We start from the raw sequence: 21,167 nt of genomic DNA, 5'->3' as shown, positions 1-21,167 counted from the left end.
GGTGATCAAAGATGAGTTTTAAGGAATACAATTATTGACTACAGGGAGACACATTTGAACACATTAACAGTATATGGAACCAAATGTTAACTGAATGTTTGTGTAAAACATCTTTAAGTGCTGAATTACTAGGTTAACCACCTCCAGAATACAAGTGAGGAGCTATTACTCAGTACTAATCTGATCACTTCCTGACAGTGGTTTCTTTACAGGAAAGATAATCAGCATCAAAAATAGCTTGTGATCACAGCTGATTCAATCAAAAGCTCTTTCTGTCTTGCCTGCAGCATGTTTCAGTGTTTGTCCTGATGAGCACGAGACCTCAACTATCATCTAAAGGCCATATTATAGCTATAAGGAATTACTCTTCTACAGTAGAGTACAGTACATAAAATGATATGTGACAGTTTTGCTGTAATCAGATAATACAGTTGCAGTCTAGGTGAAAGGTACTGCAGTAAAATGAAAATTACTCTCTAACAGGTGCATATCACTCTATAAATTACGCATGGGTACAAATATGCCATGCATCAAAGATCATTGACCACATCATCCACATAATGGATCCTTTATCCAATTTATTATTGGTTGGCTAAACGCACATCTTATACATATGAAGACTTCAGATGCAAAAGCCTCTAAGTGCCGTCTGAAATTTTCTTCTAAAATAAGCATTTTTATCAAGCTCGTATGTTTAGGTTCAGTGATTTCACTTTAATGAACCTAAACATATGAGCTTGATAAAAATGCTTATTTTAGAAGAAAATTTCAGACAGCACTTAGAGGCTTTTGCATCTGAAGTCTTCATATTATCCCTTATATATATAAGTTTTTATATCTAAATGCTGATTTGCTGCTTAAGAAACATTTCTTATTATTATCATTGTTGAAAACAGTTGTGCTGCTGAATATTTTAGGGGAAACTGTGATACTTTTTTTTTTCTTTCAAGATTCTTTGATGAATAGAAATTTCAAAAGAACAGCATTTATTTGAAATACAAATCCTTTAGAATATTATAAATGTCTTTATTGTCACTTTTGTTCAATTTAATGCTTCCTTGCTGGATAAAATTTAATTTCTCTCAAATAAACTCACTGACCCCAAACTAGATAGATAGATAGATAGATAGATAGATAGATAGATAGATAGATAGATAGATAGATAGATAGATAGATAGATAGATAGATAGATAGAGTTATGCAAATGTAATTTGCACAAAATAATAATTTTACTTTTCAAAAAAAATAAATGGTAAACTTGGTAAAAAATAACAATTTAAAAAGAAATGTGAGAAATTTCAAATACCAAAGTGGTTTGGCTTAATCATTTTATTATATATTTAACAAATCTATATGCAGTTCAAAAATAAAATACATTTTTGTTTTTCAAAAATGTCTGAAACCAACATGAATACATTTCAAGAGTTTCAGATAAAGTAAAGTTTCTCCGTTTTAACTTTGGACATTAATTATTTGTTCATACCAAAGTAATATAGGCTAATATAATTATAAAGTGATTCAGTGAAACAAAATAAATGACCTAATCCTGTCACGAGCGTTTGATCATGATAAATGAGACAGAAACTCCCCATTCACACCATCAGTGAGTGCATTCGTCGAATGATCGCTACCGTATAGCGATACGATCATACCTACACTATAAAAATCAAACCTCGTCTCTGAGGAGCGTCCATTCACCAAATCTCAGTGAGCTCTGCCGGTTAATTATTAGCCGTTATCTCGTACTTAGAACCGGAGCGTGGAGTTTGGAGTCTGCCCCTCGAATCCAGATAAACACAGAGAGAGCTGAAGGAATCAGGCACCCATCCTCTCTCTGGCCCGCAGACCTCTAACGCGCACACCACACAGCGAGCCAACCATGCTGCGGCTTGCTGGACTCTTACTATGTGTGACCTCCTTTTTAAGTACCTCATCTCTTGGTAAGCGATTTTATAAAAGTCTAAAGATTAAAACAAACATTTATATTTAGTACAAGCTGTTTCTATAAGTTTGCTTGTTGTTGAAAGCTAGCAAATGTTCTCATATTTTCCAGTTTAAGATTTAAATTACTCTTAATATTACATTGATTTAAGGGGTTAGCCAGTTCACTGAGGTCTCTGCAATATTCATTTTGAGTTGTGGCTAGTCACACCTTTCATTCATTCTGTGCCCAGATTCATCTAATCATTGTAAGTAGACTCTTATCAGTATCAGTACCATTGCTGAAAACCTTTTTTTTGTGTTCATGTTTATATAAATAGGCTATACTAATTAAAAAAGAACCATTTAATTGTTTTAGGAGGTAAAATCAGGCCATAATCTCTATATCAGAAGATGTGATGCAATCTGAATGTGACACGTCAGTGTTTTCAGGACTGAACTGTGCTGGCAGAGAGGACAATGGTCTCATTTTAGAGAGACAGGTTGCTGTTTATGAATCAACAATCCTAAAACCACATATTCAGATAAAATATGTTTGAGCAGCATTAAATCGTAATGTGTATTTTGACACTTTACGATTTGTTCAGTGTTTTTGCCCTCACGAAGTATTATGATTTTGCACAAACTTTTCCTTGATTAGCTACTTCTGATTCTAAGACATTTATAAGACAAAAAGAAATGTAGTTGCATCACACACAAAGTAGAATATGATACAAATATATGATGATTACAGATACCTGACGATTAATAGCTCATACAGTGTTATCTGAGACCCACCTACAATTACAGATAGGACTACATTCCTTTTCCTTCTGTATTACCTCTAATTATTCTGAGAAAGGCTATAGACTTCCTCTGGAGTGTCTCTGGATAGCCTGTTGCTTTATTTTTCTCTTGACCAAATTATATGAGCATGTGGATATAAACCCTGTGGAGTAAAACCTACGGATTAAATTCAGATTTCAGAAAGAGTAAGTGTTTCCAGCACATCCATACTGGGTTTAAGGATGTGCGATTTTATAGGAGATGTTCAGTCCACTTCCTGCCTCTCTCCTTTCACATTCCTCCCTCGTCCTAATCCAGCTGTGTCTTACATGCCGCTGCCCTAAAGTCGGCTGAAGCTCTATGTGTCACAGCATGACATTTTTGTGTTTTTTCAGGTGCGAATGCTGGACCTCGGCTGGATAATGACAGACTCTACAGATACAGCTACAGCGCTGAGCTCGGGCTGAACAGGCCGACGGGATCCACTAGGGGGAATGCTGGATTCAGGATTAGCAGTGATGTGGACATCAGCCTCGTCTGGAGGAACCCAGAGATCCAGGATGAACAGCTACTTCAAGTGCAGGTAAAGAGGAGAAAAGTACTTATTGATAGTTTTTTGATTGGATACCCTAGTGAAAAAGAAGTGTGCTTAATTGTATTGAACGTGCACTTGTAGTGTACTTGCAGACAATATAATATTAATGAAATTATAAAAGGACACTTAAGTGTACTTAAAGAGATTACATGTGTCTTAACACACTTAAGTACATTTTAAATAATTACTTTTAACATTATTTTCCATGCTGACTAACATTTTTAAGCACTTGATTATAATTTAAACTAGTTCGTTATTTATTATTACACTACTAATTTGCAGCTTCATCATTACAAATATTTTAAATAAAATTTCAATACAAATGACATTACATTTTTAACCATACACTTGAACCATATTTCAAAGACAATATAATTATAAAATTACATATAAAGATGTACTTATGTCCTACTTAAGTATGTCAAGGAAGGACTTTTAAGCTAAACTAATTGAATTTAATATAAATTTAAACTGTAATACATTTTCATTTAATTGCAAATAACCTGCAATTAAGTGTTTGAATGCAAAAGTGTACTCATTTTTCACAAGGCTATGTGAACCTGGTGTGCAAATCAGTGTTATTTTTGAAGGGCCGTTTCCATGACACTGTTTTCAACTACAAGCAGAAAACTTTTTATGCATTCTGACCATTCATTCACGTTCATTTGGGGGCCTGAAAACACAAACTTTTGAAATAGGGTGCAATTTTCGAAAACGATACTGTTATTGTCTCCTTGTAGTCTACAAAAAAGTGATTTTGTGAAAATGGTAACGTCATGCGCATGCATATTACGCGTTCAGTCTATAGGTGCATAGTGTTTCTTTACAAAGTGACATCGCCATCTACTGGCCTGGCATAAAACAGCATTTTTAGTCATTTTTGCGGATCAGTGTGAACAGGGATCATTTTGACAACGTTGTCGTCTGAATGCTAAATTATTTTTTTTTCCATTTTTAGTAAATTGTTGTCGTGTAAACATACCCTTTGTTATTGTTTTTTGTCATTTTTATCATTTTTTAAAAATATCTATTTATATAGTTTTTAAGTTCTTGTTTTTAGTTTTAGTTATTTTAGTAAACTGAAAATGAGAAATGTTGGCATGGCAACTAGTTTACATATCGAATTTTATTTTATTTAATGTTTTTTATTATTTCAGGCAATGTCAGTTTTATGGTTTTAGTTTTAGCTAACAATAATAATATTGGTGCACTTCACATTCTCTGTCCTGTTCTCAGATTTCGAATGTCCAAGTTGAAAGTGCTGGAAAGCACTCCCGCAAAAACAACATCTTCCACGGCAGCTCAACAGAAAGCATTCTGGGTAAAGTCAGGCTTGAGGCACTTCAGAGGCCCTTCATGGTGCTGTGGAAGATGGGAAAGGTAATAAACACACTTCAATTATGTCATAAATGTGTGTTACATATCCATTGTAGTTTTGAACTTTTGAATATTTTCCATAGTGTTTTGACTTTTTGTGTGATTTTTCTTGCTTACTTAGATCAGAAGCCTGTATGCCCATAAGGGTGAGCCTGCTACCATCAAAAACTTGAAGAGGGGTGTGGCCAGTATGTTAATGATGCAGCTAAAGTCTGGGAAGATGATGGAGGTACAGTCTGACAATTAAAATTCTCCACTGAAGTGTTTAAAGTGTGTAAGTTTTTCTTTGCAAAAATACTTTCTCCATAATCTGCAGGCTGATTCTTCAGGGAAATGTTTAGTTGAGTACAAGGCTACCAAACATCAGGTGATCCGTACAAAACACTTGGATACTTGCAAAACACAAGAGAAGGGATTCACTACTTACAGCCCAGTAAGACAAAAACTCATCTTATCTCATTTATACACCATTCCCGGCACTTTTTATTCACCTTTCCTCTCTGCTCTTCTAGGTATTGGGCGTCAGTGGGAAGTCTGCCTCTGAAACAGTAATCACTCTGGAGAATGGCATCATTAAGTCTGCTGATGTTGAAGAAACACACATTTTGTCCATCAATGCTCGTCACACAGCTGCAACTAAAGTCCTGTCCAGGTACCAAAGAAATGAGAAAACATATCATGCATGATCAACACAATAAATGAATGAAATTAAAGCATCTTCTCGTTTCTCTCAGGCAGTCATTGACGCTTAAAAAGATTGAGGTAGGGCCAACAGAAGTGGCGGGAAAAGATGTCGCAGGTGTGGTGAAGTCTCTGGATGACAAATTCATGTCTGTTGGAGTCATAGTGGAGAAAGTTAAAGCCAAATGCAAGGGATGCCCTAATGTAAGTAACTATGTGTTGTGTTTGTGCTTATAAATCTGGTGTTGTCATCATTTCATCAGCTCTTATGTTATTCCAAACCTGTATGATTTTCTTTGTGGAACACAAAAAGGAGACATTTTGCTTTTCAAAAAACTCTCTATTTGTGTTCCATGGAAGCAAGAATATCATACAGATTTTGGGCTGGGTAAATAATGATAGTTGTCATTTTTGTTGAACTATTCCTTTAACTGTGTAAAATGGCAGCATTAGCTCTGTTGTTCTGTATAAAAACAGACAGAAATGTGTAAAAATCTGTTTTTGTGTTCATCATACTAATTGTGCGTTGTATTGTTTTGGTGTGCAATAGCTGATGGACACATGGAAGGCGGTGAGGTCTAAGCTGGAGCCGGACTCACTCTCTAAAGCAGAAGCCCCAAGAAGCTTCCTCACGCTCTTACACAGCCTGCGCAAAGCCAGCAAGGCAGAGATCCTCACAGTACTGCGCAACTGCAGCAAGACTGCACTGTAAGACCAAACGCCTCATTGCGTCTAACTCTTTTTAATTTATACACTTAGGCCCTGTCCCAAACGGCACACTTCATGTGCATTTGCGGTCTTGTAGACTTGCAATGACCATCACGTGTGCGTGTCCTTTAAGTCCATAAGACTCTAGGGTGTTCCATTTGTCAAGAGGCTGCTCACCACAGAGACTATGGAGCTGATTTATTATTTAAACCCCCTTTTTACTTATGAATTTCTTTTATGCACCATTCTATGTGCATATAAGTTGTTGGAGTGATATAGAGCTGCTTGAAGTGTACATCGGAGTAGCTCCCTCTGTCAAAATCGAGGGGACGGAGGGTCTATCCACATAAACTTCCCTTGTCCACTTAACAAAGTGGAACTAACTTCAAAATGATGGCAGTGATTCCCCCGAGGAGAAGTGCTTAGGGAAGTTTGCGAGTGTATGTCTAAAATCGAAGTGGAACACACACTTGGAGGAAGATCGTGAGGGCTTAGGGTGCCATTTGATTAACACAAAATGTTGCTGTAAAAAAAGACTTGTGAAATTCTGTGCAAAGACTAATCAGCAAATTGTTTCTTTTTTTGAACAATGAACAAATTAACCGATTCACTAAAAAAAAAAATGATTTGCATTTGACTATGTCCTTGGTTTGCTTGGCTGTTAAGCTGTATGCACTGTAAAGATGAACCATTCTGTTTTGCTACATCTCTACTTGTAGAAAAAAAGATAGTTACTGGAAAAACTACACTATTTTCAAAACAGCTGAACTAATATCACATTATTGAAAATATAGTTAGCAGTGTCGTTACTTTTAGTAATTTGGTTCAAGTCAAATATCTGGTCTTTAATAACGTTTCCAAAATATTAGCACAAAAACATTATTTATACATCGTTCATGGAATGTTTTTTTCTAAAAAGTTTTTAGTTGGATGTAGGGCTGTCAAACGATTAATCACGATTAATCGCATACAAAATAAAAGTTTGAGTTTGCATAATATATGTGTGAGTACTGTGTGTAATTAATACACACAAGTTAATGTTTATATTTAAAAGAAATATGTTATTTATGTACAAAATATTTGTATTTATATATAATATAAATTATATAAAAATATAAATAAATACATATACTTGTAAATATTTCTCAAATATATACATGAATGTGTTTGTTTTTATATGTACATAATAATTACACACAGTACACCCACATATATTAGGCAAACTTAAACTTTTAGTTTGTATGCGATTAATCGCGATTAATCGCGATTAATCATTTGACAGCCCTAGTTGGATGTAAATGTTACTATTTGTTTCAGAATGTTTATTGAACATGCGATAGTAAAGTTAATACCGCATAATTACAATACCGCAGTTATATTCTTATACATACTACAGCACAGTGATTGGATTGAATGTGCTTTTTGTCATGAATAAATGCAGAGAATTGCTGTTGAAGTCAGCATGTTCGACCAGCCCATACTGGAGCCAATCAGCACTCCAGATCTTGCCGGGATTACATGATGACTTCAGATTTTGTGACGTTGCTCCGACTTTGCTTTTTAAACCGGAAGACAGAAATCGCTCTGAAAAGTGCAAAAATAACGAATTTCAATTTATGAATAAAATGAATGAGTACCTTTAGTGTTTTCAGTGATGTGCAGCCTATACATATCTGTTCACAGCTCCTTTAATGTTCGCAAAATTATCAAATGGAATGTTTCCGTAGCATTTGCATAACCAAGAAACATTTTTAAAACATATAAAAAAATTGGAGCATTCCAAAATAACCACAAAACTTCATGGGAACTTTGGCAAAACATTATTAGAACATATTTAGCTAAGTAGCTGGGTAAATGGCCATCCCTAATGATACCCGAGATGCTAAGTTACGATTAGAATGATTTTTGAAGGATCCTGTGACATTGAAGACTGAAGTACTGGCTCGTTATATACACAGAAAATAGCAGCCATTATTGTTGTCCTGCCTCTTTACTACCAGTTTACATTGTTTCTCCTTTCTAGGCCTCAGCTGGTGGATGCAGTCACATCAGCTCAGACTACATCTTCTCTCTCAGCCATTCTGGAGTTCCTGGACTTCAGCAAGAAGGAAGGTTTAGTGCTACAGGAGCGCTTTCTGTACGCATGTGGCTTTGCCTCCCACCCTACAGAGACCATGCTGCAGTCCCTGCTGGTAAGAGACCTGCATTATTGCACTCATATCTGAATTCTCATCTGAATTTAGAGTCTCCCTACTGTGACTATTACCCTTACAAAGACATATATATGCCTAGTTCTGTCATTAAACTCTAGATGAAACTCTTTATATATATATATATATATATATATGCTATTTGTGCAGCAGCAGTATGTCTTACATACGCACAGCAGCGTATCAGCGTATGCAGTAGCAAATTCCTGTACAGCAATAATCTAGGCTACAACAACAGCAATAATCAACAGCAGCAGCATAGCAGATCTATTCCATCAAGGCCACATAGCATAGTAATGGATACATACACTATTATATAATATTTGTGTAGCTTTGCAGTCTTTAAATTATTTAATGAATTATTCTATCTTTGTTCGCCTGTAGGATGTGTCTCAAGGAAAGATTGGCAGCCCAGACATTAAGGAGTCAGTTGTGATCATCATGGGAGCTCTGCTTAGGAAACTCTGTCTGAAAGGAGCATGTGAACTACCGGTGAGTCTGCACACATCACTTCTATTGGTGCATTGTTTATAAATTGCAATTTAATCTACATGTTCATATATGATTCATATAAGTGAACAAAAAATAGATGAATATATTGGCCCGGTTTCACAGACAGGGCTTAGATTAAGCCAGGATTAGGCCTTAGTTCAATTAGGGCATTTACGTAGCTTTTATAAACATGCCTTAGAAAAAAACATTACTGGTGTGCATCTTGAGACAAAACAATGACACTGACATATTTTAAGATATGTCAGTGAAAGTTGCTTTCAGTTAAAACAGCTCAAACATGCATTTTAGTCTTAAACCTTGTCTGTGAAACCGGGGGATTAAGTATCATACAGTGTAAGGGTTAAATAATTTGCTTATGCTATCTGCTACAAATAACAATAAAGAACTCTCAGCAACATTTAATAGATTTAACCGTGCTTGCATTATAAACTACATAGTCTGAATCATCATATTAATCGTTCAGTAATTCAAACTGACAGAGTGTGCTTCTCTTGTGTTTGATGTGCAGACAGTGGTTAAGGTGAAAGAGCTGCTGTTGGCAGGGCCTGACAGCACTCAGGTGGAGTCTGAGGTTCAGATGTACCTGTTAGCATTGAAGAACGCTCTTCTACCGGAGGCTGTTCCTCTTCTTGCCAAATATGCTGAGTCAGAGGTGGGAGCGTATAGCACCATTGCCATCACAGCGCTGCAAAGATACGACCCTGTGCTTATCACACCAGAGGTACATCATCAGCTTATCTAAAGGGCCACAAAACTACTCTTCAAGTACTCTTCAAAACATTTAACACTCTATTTCCACAGGTGAAAAAGACCGTGAACCGCATATACCATCAGAACCAGCGTATTTATGAGAAGAACGTTCGTGCCGCGGCAGCTGATGTGATTATGAGCAGTAGTCCATCCTATATGGAAGTGAAGAACGTTCTGCTCTCCATCGGACACCTGCCGCATGAGATGAACAAATACATGCTGTCTAAAGTCCAGGACATTTTGCGCTTCGAGATGCCAGCCTGGTGGGTCTCACGTTTACTAATCACATTCCTTAATCAAACTTTAAATTAACAAATATTTTATTGTCTCTGGTGCTGTGTGGCACTTGTGTGATAAAAGTCATGTCTGGTTTGCAGTAAATTGGTACAACAGGTGATGAAGGACATGATTTCCCACAACTATGACAGATTCTCGAAGACTGGGTCATCATCTGCTTTTTCAGGCTTCATGGCACGTAAGTGAGCTCATCTCCTATGCCCGCTCACAACCTTTAAACTTAATTCTAAGACACTATTATGTTTATATAATGTTACCTGATACAAAGTCAGCATTGCTCTCAGAAACAAAGGTACAAAAAATGTCAATGGGGTGGTACCTTTTAAAAAAGTACATCTTTGTACCATTATACCATTGAATACCATTGAACGGTGCATATTAGTAACTTAAATGTACATATTAACACCTAAAGTGTACATATTAGTACACTGTAAAAAGAATTGTTGGTTGAACTTAAAAAAGTAAGTTACCTCTTTGCCTTAAAATTTTGAGTTCATTGAAATTAGAAATTTGAGTTAATACAATGAAGGCGATTGGTTTAATCAATAGAAACTCAAAATATTATGTTATCTGAACCACATTAATTATCTAATTGATTTGACAAAAGAAAAAATGTTGTGATGACAAATCATAAAAATAATTTTTTTCACAGTGTACTTAAATGGTACATATTAGTACCTTTTGAAAAGGTACCTCTCCTGTGACAACGTTTGTACCATTTTTCTGGGAGTGATGGAAGTATTGCAAATATACAGTCTAAAAATTATTTCATTACATTCTTTCACACTATGATAAAAATGTGTTTTATAAAAGATGATTTAGAAGAAATAACCTCAGTAAAATAACATTGATTATTTTAAAAAGCTATAATGAAACGGTTTTGCCTGGTGGATGATAAAACAGTTGAATATACACAGTTGGATATAAATAAATACCTCTGTTACATTAATATATAAATATTAATATGCAATACCGATTAAAACTTTGGGGTCAGTAAGATTATGTAAATCTTGAGGCTACATTTATTTGTTCAAAAATACAGTAAAAACATTAATATTGTTAAATATTATTACAATTTAAAATAACTATTTTCTATTTTAATGTAATTTATTCTTGTGATAACAAAGCTGAATTTTCAGCATCATTACTCCAGTCTTCAGTGTCACATGATCCTTCAGAAATCATTCTAATATGCTGATTTGCTGCTCAAGAGACATTAGCTATTTATTGTAATCAATGATGAGCTGCTCAATATTTTTGTGGGAATTGTGATATATTTTTGTTCAAGATTTTTTTATCAATTGAATGTTCAAAAGTTCTATTTTATTTATTTTGAATAGATCTATTTTATAACATTATAAATGTCTTTACAGCAGGGGTGCCCAATCCTGTTCCTGGAGATCTACCTACCTGCAAAGTTTAGCTCCAACCCTGATAAAAGCTAAACTTTGCAGGTAGGTAGATCTCCAGGAACAGGATTGGGCACCCCTGCTTTGCAGTCACTTTTGATTAATTTAATGCATCTTTGCTGAATGAAAGTAAAAAAAGTATTAATATATTTTAAAACATAGTACTGACCCCAAACTATATATATAAATATATATATAACCCAAACTATATATATATATATATATATATATATATATATATATATATATATATATATATATATATATATATATATATATATATATATATTAGCAGTCTCTATGATATATAGATCCTAGAACAACCTAGCACATTTTTTGTAGAAAAATAAAGTCTTGTAGCAGTGTCTGTAGTATATATCTTTTCTTTCAACAGAAACTGCTGATGTCATTTCTACCTACAATTTGGACATCCTGTACTCTGGCTCAGGTGTATTGAGGAGAAGCAACATGAACATTTATGGTCAGAGCAACAATGCCCTCCTTCATGGCCTCCAGGTACTGTCACAGTGTTGTACAGCATATCCCATAAACATGCATTGCATGTGCTGATATTCACCTGTACTTTATGCCTGTGTTCTGTTTTGCAGGTGACAATTGAAGCACAGGGTCTGGAGTCTCTAATTGCAGCCACGGCAGATGAAGGAGAAGAAGAACTGGAGTCTTTTGCTGGAATGTCTGCTCTGCTGTTCGATGTTCAGCTCCGCCCAGTGACCTTCTTCAAGGGCTACAGTGACCTGATGTCCAAGATGTTCTCTATGTCTGGAGATCCGATAAATGTAGTGAAGGGTCTTATTCTGCTGACAGACCACTCACAGGTATGAAAATCACCTTAATATGCACTTATAGAAGAGACGCTTGACTCATCACACTCCATAGTAGATCTGACACATGCAACAGATGTTCTGCAATCATAAACTATAGTCTGACAGCCTGGGGGCAGTGTGAGACAGTTATGGGCTAGATTACAGGGCCAGTCCTGCATTCTGAAAGTGAATGATGGGAATGATTTGAAACAGTTAGTTAGCATGGTTAGAAAGTGTGTCTATATTATAATTGTGTAATTTCCAGCATATATATATATATATATATATATATATATATATATACACACACACACACACACGTTAACGCACACAATATAAGTTTTCAGTTTAACGCGTTGAAGCAACCCCAAATAACATGATATTTAGCCCATGAAATGTGAATTTCACCAGGGGAACTCCACCAAAAACACATAATTTACCCCCCGGAACGTGATGTTTACTGAGGGACTCCCCTGAAACGTGATTGGGCTAGTTCTGAGTACCAATTTGGCGGGTTTTGGTGTGAAAATCTGGCAACCCTGACTGGCGCGCTGTCTGTGAATTTCCTTAAACGAGTTACATAAAGTCTTAAATGACCGTAAAGAGTTTTGAGGACATCGGATATATGTCAGATCCATGTCATCGCCACCAGGTCTTAAAGGGACAGCAGCGTAATAAACCTGCTGCTGTCTGTCGTTAATGTTAATCAGAGAACAAAAGACAAAGAGAAAATCACTCACTACTCTTGACTGAATAACTTTTGTAGCTTTAATAAGGATTAATCTATATTTAATTTAATTTTTTTGCAGTAAAGTCTGAAGTGTTTGGTATATTTCCTACCTGTTAGATTAAATATTTAAAATTTACTCTTTATGTCTTTATGTTGTTTTTACATTAAATGTGAAATCATTACAATGTAAAAATATATTAATGCTTTAATGTTAGGTGCAATTAATTACAGAAAAATGTGTGATTAATTAGTTATTTTTGAATCCCTTGACAACACTTTACTATATATATGCAGCCTATTTTCTCATCCCAAATGTTATGAACAGTAGTACATTTAAAACATATTTATAAAACATATATATATATATATATATATAAAAAAAATGTTGATAAAAGTAAAATTTCATGCTTTCTCACTTTCTTTGAAGGTGATTCCTCTTCAGTCTGGTCTAAGAGCCAGTGCTGAGTTCCAAGGCGGTCTGGCCATCGATATCTCTGGAGGGATGGAGTTCAGCTTATGGTACAGAGAGTCTAAGACGAGCGTCAACAACAGGTGATTTTCTTCTTTTTAAACTACATCCTTGAATGGGAATGGTGTCGTGCATTCAAATAAAGATCCGAGCTGCCAATTAAGACTGAACCCCACATGGGACAACAACCCATGATGTCCTAGTTTGCTTTGGATGCAAAGTTGGTTTTGATAAAATCGACTACCTACTTTGCTTAATTAGAAGCCATTGCCAGATGTTTTTCTTCTCTAGGTTTTCCGAATGACAGTAAATATGATGCCGGTGCATCTTATTATAACATCATTAATCCTTCAGAGAGATTCAATGCTAATCCACATCTTTAGCCACAACTGCACCTGCTTGCTTACTGTTAGTTTGTGGATGCAAGCAATGGCAACTTGGCTAAAATGAGACAGGCGGGAAATGAGGGCAATGGAAAGATGCTGTGGTAGGAGTAAAAGATCAGGGGTTGAGGGTAAAATTAGGTTATGATATCGATTGTGAGAAACCAAATCCTCTCAGGGACCCATTTCAGATAGTTCATCATCTTTACGTTTGGATCAATTCCATGTTGTTTAAGACAAAATACTCCATGTTCTTACTGTATGAGGAAATGTCTCTTTTTTTACCTTACATTTAGCGCTGTGGGTTTGCTGTTCTTTGTTTCATGATGGGTATTTCTGGGTGGCATCTGCTTTTCTACATCTGCCAGCCCTCAGGACAGGCAGGGGCAGGTGTATGGATCAGGGAGGCAAGCCTTACCTTCTCTGAAAGCACACGCACACACACACACACGCACACACTAGTAGACAGACAAAGACTCACTGACAGACAGACAACCTAATACGTAAACACATGTGCGTGCGGGCACACAGAAGCGGGGAAACCGATAGAAAGATAGTAACGCACACAGACACACATAGTCAGACACAAGCAGGTTATGTTTAGAAACTAAATAAACCACAGCTCTCTCGGGCGCACAAGATTAGCATGCCTCCACTCGGCCCACTCATCACGGGCAGCCATGTTGAACAGATCATTTAAGGTGGAGGTTGAAAGCATGGAGCCAGACAGTCTCATGTGATATGTGAGCCCAAACACCAAAACTGACTCAGCAGAGACTCCGAGGAAGAGACTAAGGCAATGTTTCTCTATTGCAAATTGTTGTGCTGTAGGAAGAATAACATTAAACATGTAAAATCCTGACATAAAATAGCTTAAAATAAAGCTTAGATACTGTATAAAATTATGTTATGTGCACACCCAAAGGTATAACCCTAAAGAAAAAAAAAATAAATAAGGTGAAACATTAAAGTTAAAAAATTGAGTTTTTGTAACAATTGTACTGTAAATGTAATAATTGTCAGTGTGATATTATTTATGCTTTTTATTCATATTTGTTTTTTTATATATATTTCTATTTAGCTATAGTTTAGCTTCAGTTTTAGTTTTAGTAATTTTAATACTTCAGCCTAAACTTATTTTATTTCAGTTAGCTGCCAAGGCAAGATTTATTTTTTGTTTACATTTTTAAGTTTAAGTTTTTTTTTTATGTAATATGTATATTTTATTTTATTTCAGCTTTTTTTCAATCAATGAAAATAATTTATTTTACTAGTTCCAAATATCAACACTAAATCTAATTAACTCTTAATCTAAGCAGCTCATAATAATGTTTTAAATTGTTCATTATTATGTTTCCTATCAGGAATAAACATGCAACACACCTAAATTAAACTGGCAAACAAGCTGCTAGGAAGACAGCGAATGAGACTGATCCAAAAAAAAAGCATATTTGAAAAATTATACTGTGCCTGTTGGTTCCATTTTTTAAAAAAAGAAAAAAAATCTAAATAAATTAATTATTAAAAATAGAAAATCTGAACAGAGATGCACTACTGTCCCTGAAAGCTTTTAGTGGAGTAAGTTTAAAAAAATGTAAATATTTCTTCAGCATTGTAAGAATAATTTTTGCTGTGTTTTCTTAAAGGGATAGTTCACCCAAAAATGAAAATTTGATGTTTTTCTCCTTACCCCCAGCGCATCCAAGATGTAGGTGACTTTGTTTCTTCAGTAGAACAAAAATGATGATTTTTAACTCCAACCGCTGCCGTCTGTCAGTCAAACAATGCTAGTGAATGGGAACTTCTACTATAAGAGTAAATAAAACTTGCATAGACAAGTCCAAATTAAGCCCTGCGGCTCGTGACGGCACATTGATGTCCTAAGACATACTTCTGATTGAAGTATATGCGCGAGACATCACTGCCGCTGTCAGAGCGCGATCAGACCTTACTAACTGAGTGCTGAACGCAGTTGGACATAGTGGTGTATTAGAGGTAAAAAATCATATAAATACTGTTCGGTTTCTCGCACAAACGGATCGTTTCGTGTCTTAGGACATCAATGTGTCGTCACGAGCCGCAGTGTTTAATTTGGATTTGTCTATGCAAGTTTTATTTACTCTTATAGTAGAAGTTCCCATTCACTAGCATTGTTTGACTGACAGACGGCAGCGGTTGGAGTTAAAAATCATCATTTGTGTTCCGCTGAAGAAACAAAGTCACCTACATCTTGGATGCGCTGGGGGTAAGCAGATAAACATCAAATTTTCATTTTTGGGTGAACTATCCCTTTAAGGCCCATTCACAGAAAGGATGATAACTATATTGATAATGATAAAGACATAGCTCTAAAAATCTTTTTAAATATAAAAGAATAGCAGAGTCCACAGTTCTAACAATAACTGATGAACAATAATAATAAAAAAAAAACATTGACAGCCAATCAGAATCTATTCTGCTTTAAAAAGCTTGAGCATTTAAAGCGGCAGATGACAAAACTGCAGCATGCGCTTATCATAAAAAGAGCGGTGCTGGGGAAAGTTACTTTTAAAAGTAATGCATTACACTATTGCGTTACTTCCTAAAAAAGTAACTAATTGCATTACTTAGTTACTTTTTATAAAAAGTAATGTGTTACATTACTTTTGTGTTACTTTTTCTCACCTGGGCTGGGCTTGCTTGTTTGTTTTTTTAATAACAACAAAAAAGTTCTATTTTTTGCAAATGCAAAGTCCCTTTTACATCAAAAGTGAAATGAATAAGCCTCAGGTTGAAGGAAATGCATATTTTATGGAGTCAAATTAATGCCTTAAAGTTTTGCACAAAAATAAAGTTTTGCAAAACACAAAAAAGAATTGAGCAATAAAAAAATGTTTTGCAAACAAAAATAAAGAATTGCAAAGGAAAAATAAAGTATTGAGCAGAAAAAAATAAGTTTTGCAAGCAAAAATAATAAATTGCAAAATAAAATAACGTAGTGCAAAAATAAAAATATAATCAATTACAAAAATCAATGACAGCTGTAATCCTATTTTATCTTTGCCACATATTTTTCATGCTCAAACCTACTAAATCATTTGCAACGCTCATTTTATTCTGCGTTTCAGTCAAGCGTGCGCTCACGATACTGGTTTTCTTTTGCGCTGCACTTTTCTGTGCGGATCTCTTTATGGCGCTGGTTTGACGTGGGGGTGGAGTCAAGAAACGGGGGCACGCCCCCGCGAAATGCATTGGAGGGGAACGTAATCAGCGACAGGTGAAATAATTCTTTGACATGGTTAAAAATAATGAATGGTTTGTTTTTGTTGGTTTGTTTAGCATATGTTGTCGCCAATTACGACCCCCTCCAATGCATTTCTTATAGTAATATGACCTGTTGCGCTCTGTCTCACTGCCTGTATCCACTTTTGTGTCCTTAAACATTCGTTTTTTGGGGTCGACAGCTTATAAAAACTTATTTCTGGGGTTTTTAGCTTGTTAGCTGTACACCTTGTCACACAGCAGCTTTTAGGCATTGTTCTGTTTTTTGTAATGAGTCAGAAAAGACAAGGAGGCAGCATCATGCATTACAAAGTCATTGGAGACGGTTGGATTGATTTTCCCCCCGGTTGGATTGTTTTTCCCCCGGTGGGCATGGTTTTCAGATTATAATAAATGCGCTCTGTCTCTATGCTTGATCTGTTCTGTTGCGATCTGCGTCTCCTGTCGATGACGTGTTTCGCGGGGGCGTGCCCCCGTTTCTTGACTCCACCCCCACGTCAAACCAGTGCCATAAAGGGAACCGCACAGAACAGTGCAGCGCAAACGAAAGCCGGTATCGTGAGCGCACGCTTGACTGAAACGCAGAATAAAATGAGCGTTGCAAATGATTTAGTAGGTTTGAGCATGAAAAATATGTGGCAAAGATAAAATAGGATTACAGCTGTCATTGATTTTTGTAATTGATTATATTTTTATTTTTGCACTACGTTATTTTATTTTGCAATTTATTATTTTTGCTTGCAAAACTTATTTTTTTCTGCTCAATACTTTATTTTTCCTTTGCAATTCTTTATTTTTGTTTGCAAAACATTTTTTTATTGCTCAATTCTTTTTTTTGTTTTGCAAAACTTTATTTTTGTGCAAAACTTTAAGGCATTAATTTGACTCCATAATATTTACTTCTGTACAATAGAGGGCGCAGCTCAAACAAACCATTCAGCTGTGCTGCCATTCTGGATTAAAGAAAAATAGGATGCAGAAGGCTTATTTCTAAATCTAAAGTAATTTTGCTTATTAGTATGGTTGAATTAGATCATTAAAGCTCAGCAGCAAAGACATTGGTTAATAAAGTGAGATTAAATACATAACGTATATTTGTGTAATTTAATATAGTTAATTATTGCAGGTTTGCGTAAAATTCTGAGATTGCATTTCACTGTTTTTATTCATTTTGAGGAATACTGAATGTTTTCGGGCAAGTGAGATGAGTAAATGCATGTTCACATTTAACTACAATAACCATCATGTTTAGTACAGCACACACAACACCTGCACTTTATTTCTCTCAACATGGGGACAGGAGAGTTGTCAGTCCATAAATGTGAAAAAGTAACTTGTGTTACTTTACTAGTTACTTGAAAAAGTAATCTGATTACAAGTTACTCTTAACGCGTTACCCCCAACACTGGAACAGAGTGTTATGGTTCATTTGAGTGGACGCTAATATAGTTATCGTTATGGTTATCTTTATAGTTGCAGGCCTTTAGAGTTTTTAGTGTTCTTGATAAGCTCATCCTTGACATTGTGTGCAGGGGAGCTCTGGTCGTCATTGGTAACGTGACAGTGGATATGGACTTTGTAAGTGCTGGAGTGGAAGTAGGTTTTGAGACAGAAGCCTCCCTGGACTTCATCACCACTGTGCAGTTTTCCGAGTACCCCTTCCTCGTCTGCATGCAGATGGACAAAACCACTTTCCCCTTCAGGTATCTAGATTCTAGGTTATAGTCATATAACATTTAAAAATGTGTTAAATGAACACAACTAACCTGCTTTGCTTCTGATGCTCTCTAGAGAGATGGTGTCCAAGCAGGAGAAGCTGCCCTCAGGACAGACATTCTCCACAAAGAGAAGCAGAGTTCAGCTGGTGCCAGGCTCAGAGTTTCCTCTACACCAGGAGAACTCTAACATGTGCAAGAAAGTCTTTGAGCAGGTCTGGTAGACCAGCTGGGACCACACTGGATGCTTTAGCTAGCAAATGTAAAAGGTTTTCACACAGACAGCCACTCTGCACTTTTGCGGTGGCTGTATGTGCTAAAACCTTGAGTCAGTCAGGCATGTGGACACTTAAAAATAAAGGTTCCAAAAGGTGTTTTTTGCAGTGATGCCATAGAAGAACCATTCAGTAGAACCTTTCAGTAAACATTTTTTTCTTACTGTGAAGAGCATTTTAATGATCTAAGTAAACTTTTTCCACTAGAAAGAACCTTTTTGAAAAATGTATGTTAAAGGTTCTTTATGGACCCATTTATGCCAATAAAGAACCTTTATTTTTATAGAGTCCTTATAAGTCCAGCCCTGTTTTCTCCATTTAAGAATGATTAGCACAAATTCAATTAATGTTTTTTGTCCATTTTTATAAATGAGAGGAATGTATAGAAATGTTGTCAGGATAACCAATGGCACTCTCATCATGTGAAAGAATTTCTCAACCCATAAAAGCAAAAGTGAAATATTTATGAAATGTAACATTATAGCATTATAACAGGACTGTGTATTTGAGGTGCTACTGTGTTATTTATTTAATCAGAGGGCTTTCTGACACACTTCATCCCTCCACAGGCAGTTCATGCTGTCTGGTTTCCATGATTACACCAGATGTTTACATTCTTGAGAATATTTATGTCAGTCTTGTACATGGGAAGATAATCAACCATGAATAAAGGTTTTTTTTTGTCTTTTTTGGATATTTTTGTGATCTTTTTGGTGTAAATAGCTTTGAAAGTGTCACATTTTTAATAATAAATAGATCTTTATCTTCATCCTTTGCATAGAATAGATTGTCTACCGAGGCTTCATTAAGCTAAAATGAGGATGAATGCAGACTAATTAACTTGATAGCTCTTTTTTCAGCATATCTGTATTTTTTAAAAACATGACATATATATATATATATATATATATATATATATATGATGCACCGATATATCGGCCAAAAATCGTATCGGCTGATAGTTTGAAAGCAGATAGTCAGGGCCGATATATCCTTTCAATCAAAAGAGAAAAATGCACTGAATTTGTGCTTTGTGTAAATGCTAAGAAATCAGTTTGATGTTCAATATTAACAGTAATTATATGAATTAATAATTCAGAAAGTTAAGAAATATGAATTTAATCTTCAGAATTTAGTTATTATAGTTTATTGTTGTTATTATAGTTTATATATAGTTTATTGTGTGTTAATATTAATTTGAGTAATGTGTTTGTTTATAACTGATAGCAGTTACTCTGAAACAAGTTGATGACATGGAGAGAATAATGTTTTTATTCAATTTTTTTTCAAAATATAATAATCAAAACTATAATGATTAATTATTAATTATAATGAAATGATCATTAATTTAAAAGAAGCTATAAAATGCAGAACCCCCATATCGGTATCAAAATCGGCAGATATCACTCTGAATAATCGGCTGTCGGTATCGGTGGAGAAATTTAGTATCGGTGCATCTCTAATATATATATATATATATATATATATATATATATATATATATATATGTATGTATGTGTGTGTGTGTGTATACAGAGTTTTATGTTAGATGTGATTAATTGCAATTAATCAATTTGACAGTACTAATAAAATTCACTACACAGTATAATAAACTTTGGGAAGTTTTAAACACTTTGCCGAGAAGTAAAGTTGATATACTGAGAACATAGTATAAAATTTAAAAAGTATCCAAATAAAAATAAATAGCTCACCTAAAGCTGAAGTTTTCTACATCCTACTGAAAATGAAAGTTTACAGTATGGGACATATTTAGGCACTCATCTCCTTATTAAACAGCCAAAGAGGCTTCAGTTTAACTATAAGACCAGCTATCTTTCAATATACACACTTTCATAATTTTTACTGAATTCCATTAAAGGGTTAGTTCACCCAAAAATGAAAATTATGTCATTTATTACTCACCCTCATGTCGTTATACACCCGTAAGGCCTTCTTCATCTTCTGAACACAAATAAAGTTATTTTTGATGAAATATGATGGCTCAGTGAGGCCTGCATAGACAGCAATGCCATTGAACTTCTCAAGATCCAGAAAGGTACTCAAAACATATTTAAAACAGTTCATGTGAGTATAGTGGTTCAATCTTAATATTATAAAGCGACGAGAAAACTTTTTGTGTGGCAAAAAAACAAAATAACGACTTTTCAACGATATCTAGTCATGGCCGATTTCAAAACTGCTTCGAATCTTTTGTTTCGACTCAGTGATTCGGAACGCCAAAGTCACGTGATTTCAGCAGTATG

The 21,167-nt window shown here is 35.2% G+C and overlaps 1 protein-coding gene across 1 annotated transcript; it reads left to right on the top strand.

The window, feature by feature from the left end:
- Positions 1–1,718: 1,718 nt before the first annotated feature.
- On the top strand, positions 1,719–19,597 carry LOC125272468 (microsomal triglyceride transfer protein). Its single transcript, XM_048197294.1, has 18 exons — positions 1,719–1,940; positions 3,102–3,289; positions 4,538–4,681; positions 4,800–4,907; positions 4,995–5,111; positions 5,191–5,330; positions 5,413–5,563; positions 5,910–6,067; positions 8,091–8,259; positions 8,662–8,769; positions 9,299–9,511; positions 9,592–9,803; positions 9,918–10,015; positions 11,641–11,762; positions 11,855–12,082; positions 13,228–13,352; positions 18,446–18,616; positions 18,705–19,597. Exons 1-18 carry the CDS (start codon positions 1,880–1,882, stop codon positions 18,850–18,852), a joined length of 2,661 nt encoding a protein of 886 aa, XP_048053251.1. The 5' UTR covers positions 1,719–1,879; the 3' UTR covers positions 18,853–19,597.
- Positions 19,598–21,167: the final 1,570 nt, after the last annotated feature.

This window comes from Megalobrama amblycephala, linkage group LG7 (assembly GCF_018812025.1).
Source record: "Megalobrama amblycephala isolate DHTTF-2021 linkage group LG7, ASM1881202v1, whole genome shotgun sequence".
NCBI lineage: Eukaryota > Metazoa > Chordata > Actinopteri > Cypriniformes > Xenocyprididae > Megalobrama > Megalobrama amblycephala.
Note: the sequence above shows the minus strand (reverse complement) of the source record. Positions and strands in the feature narration are given on the sequence as shown.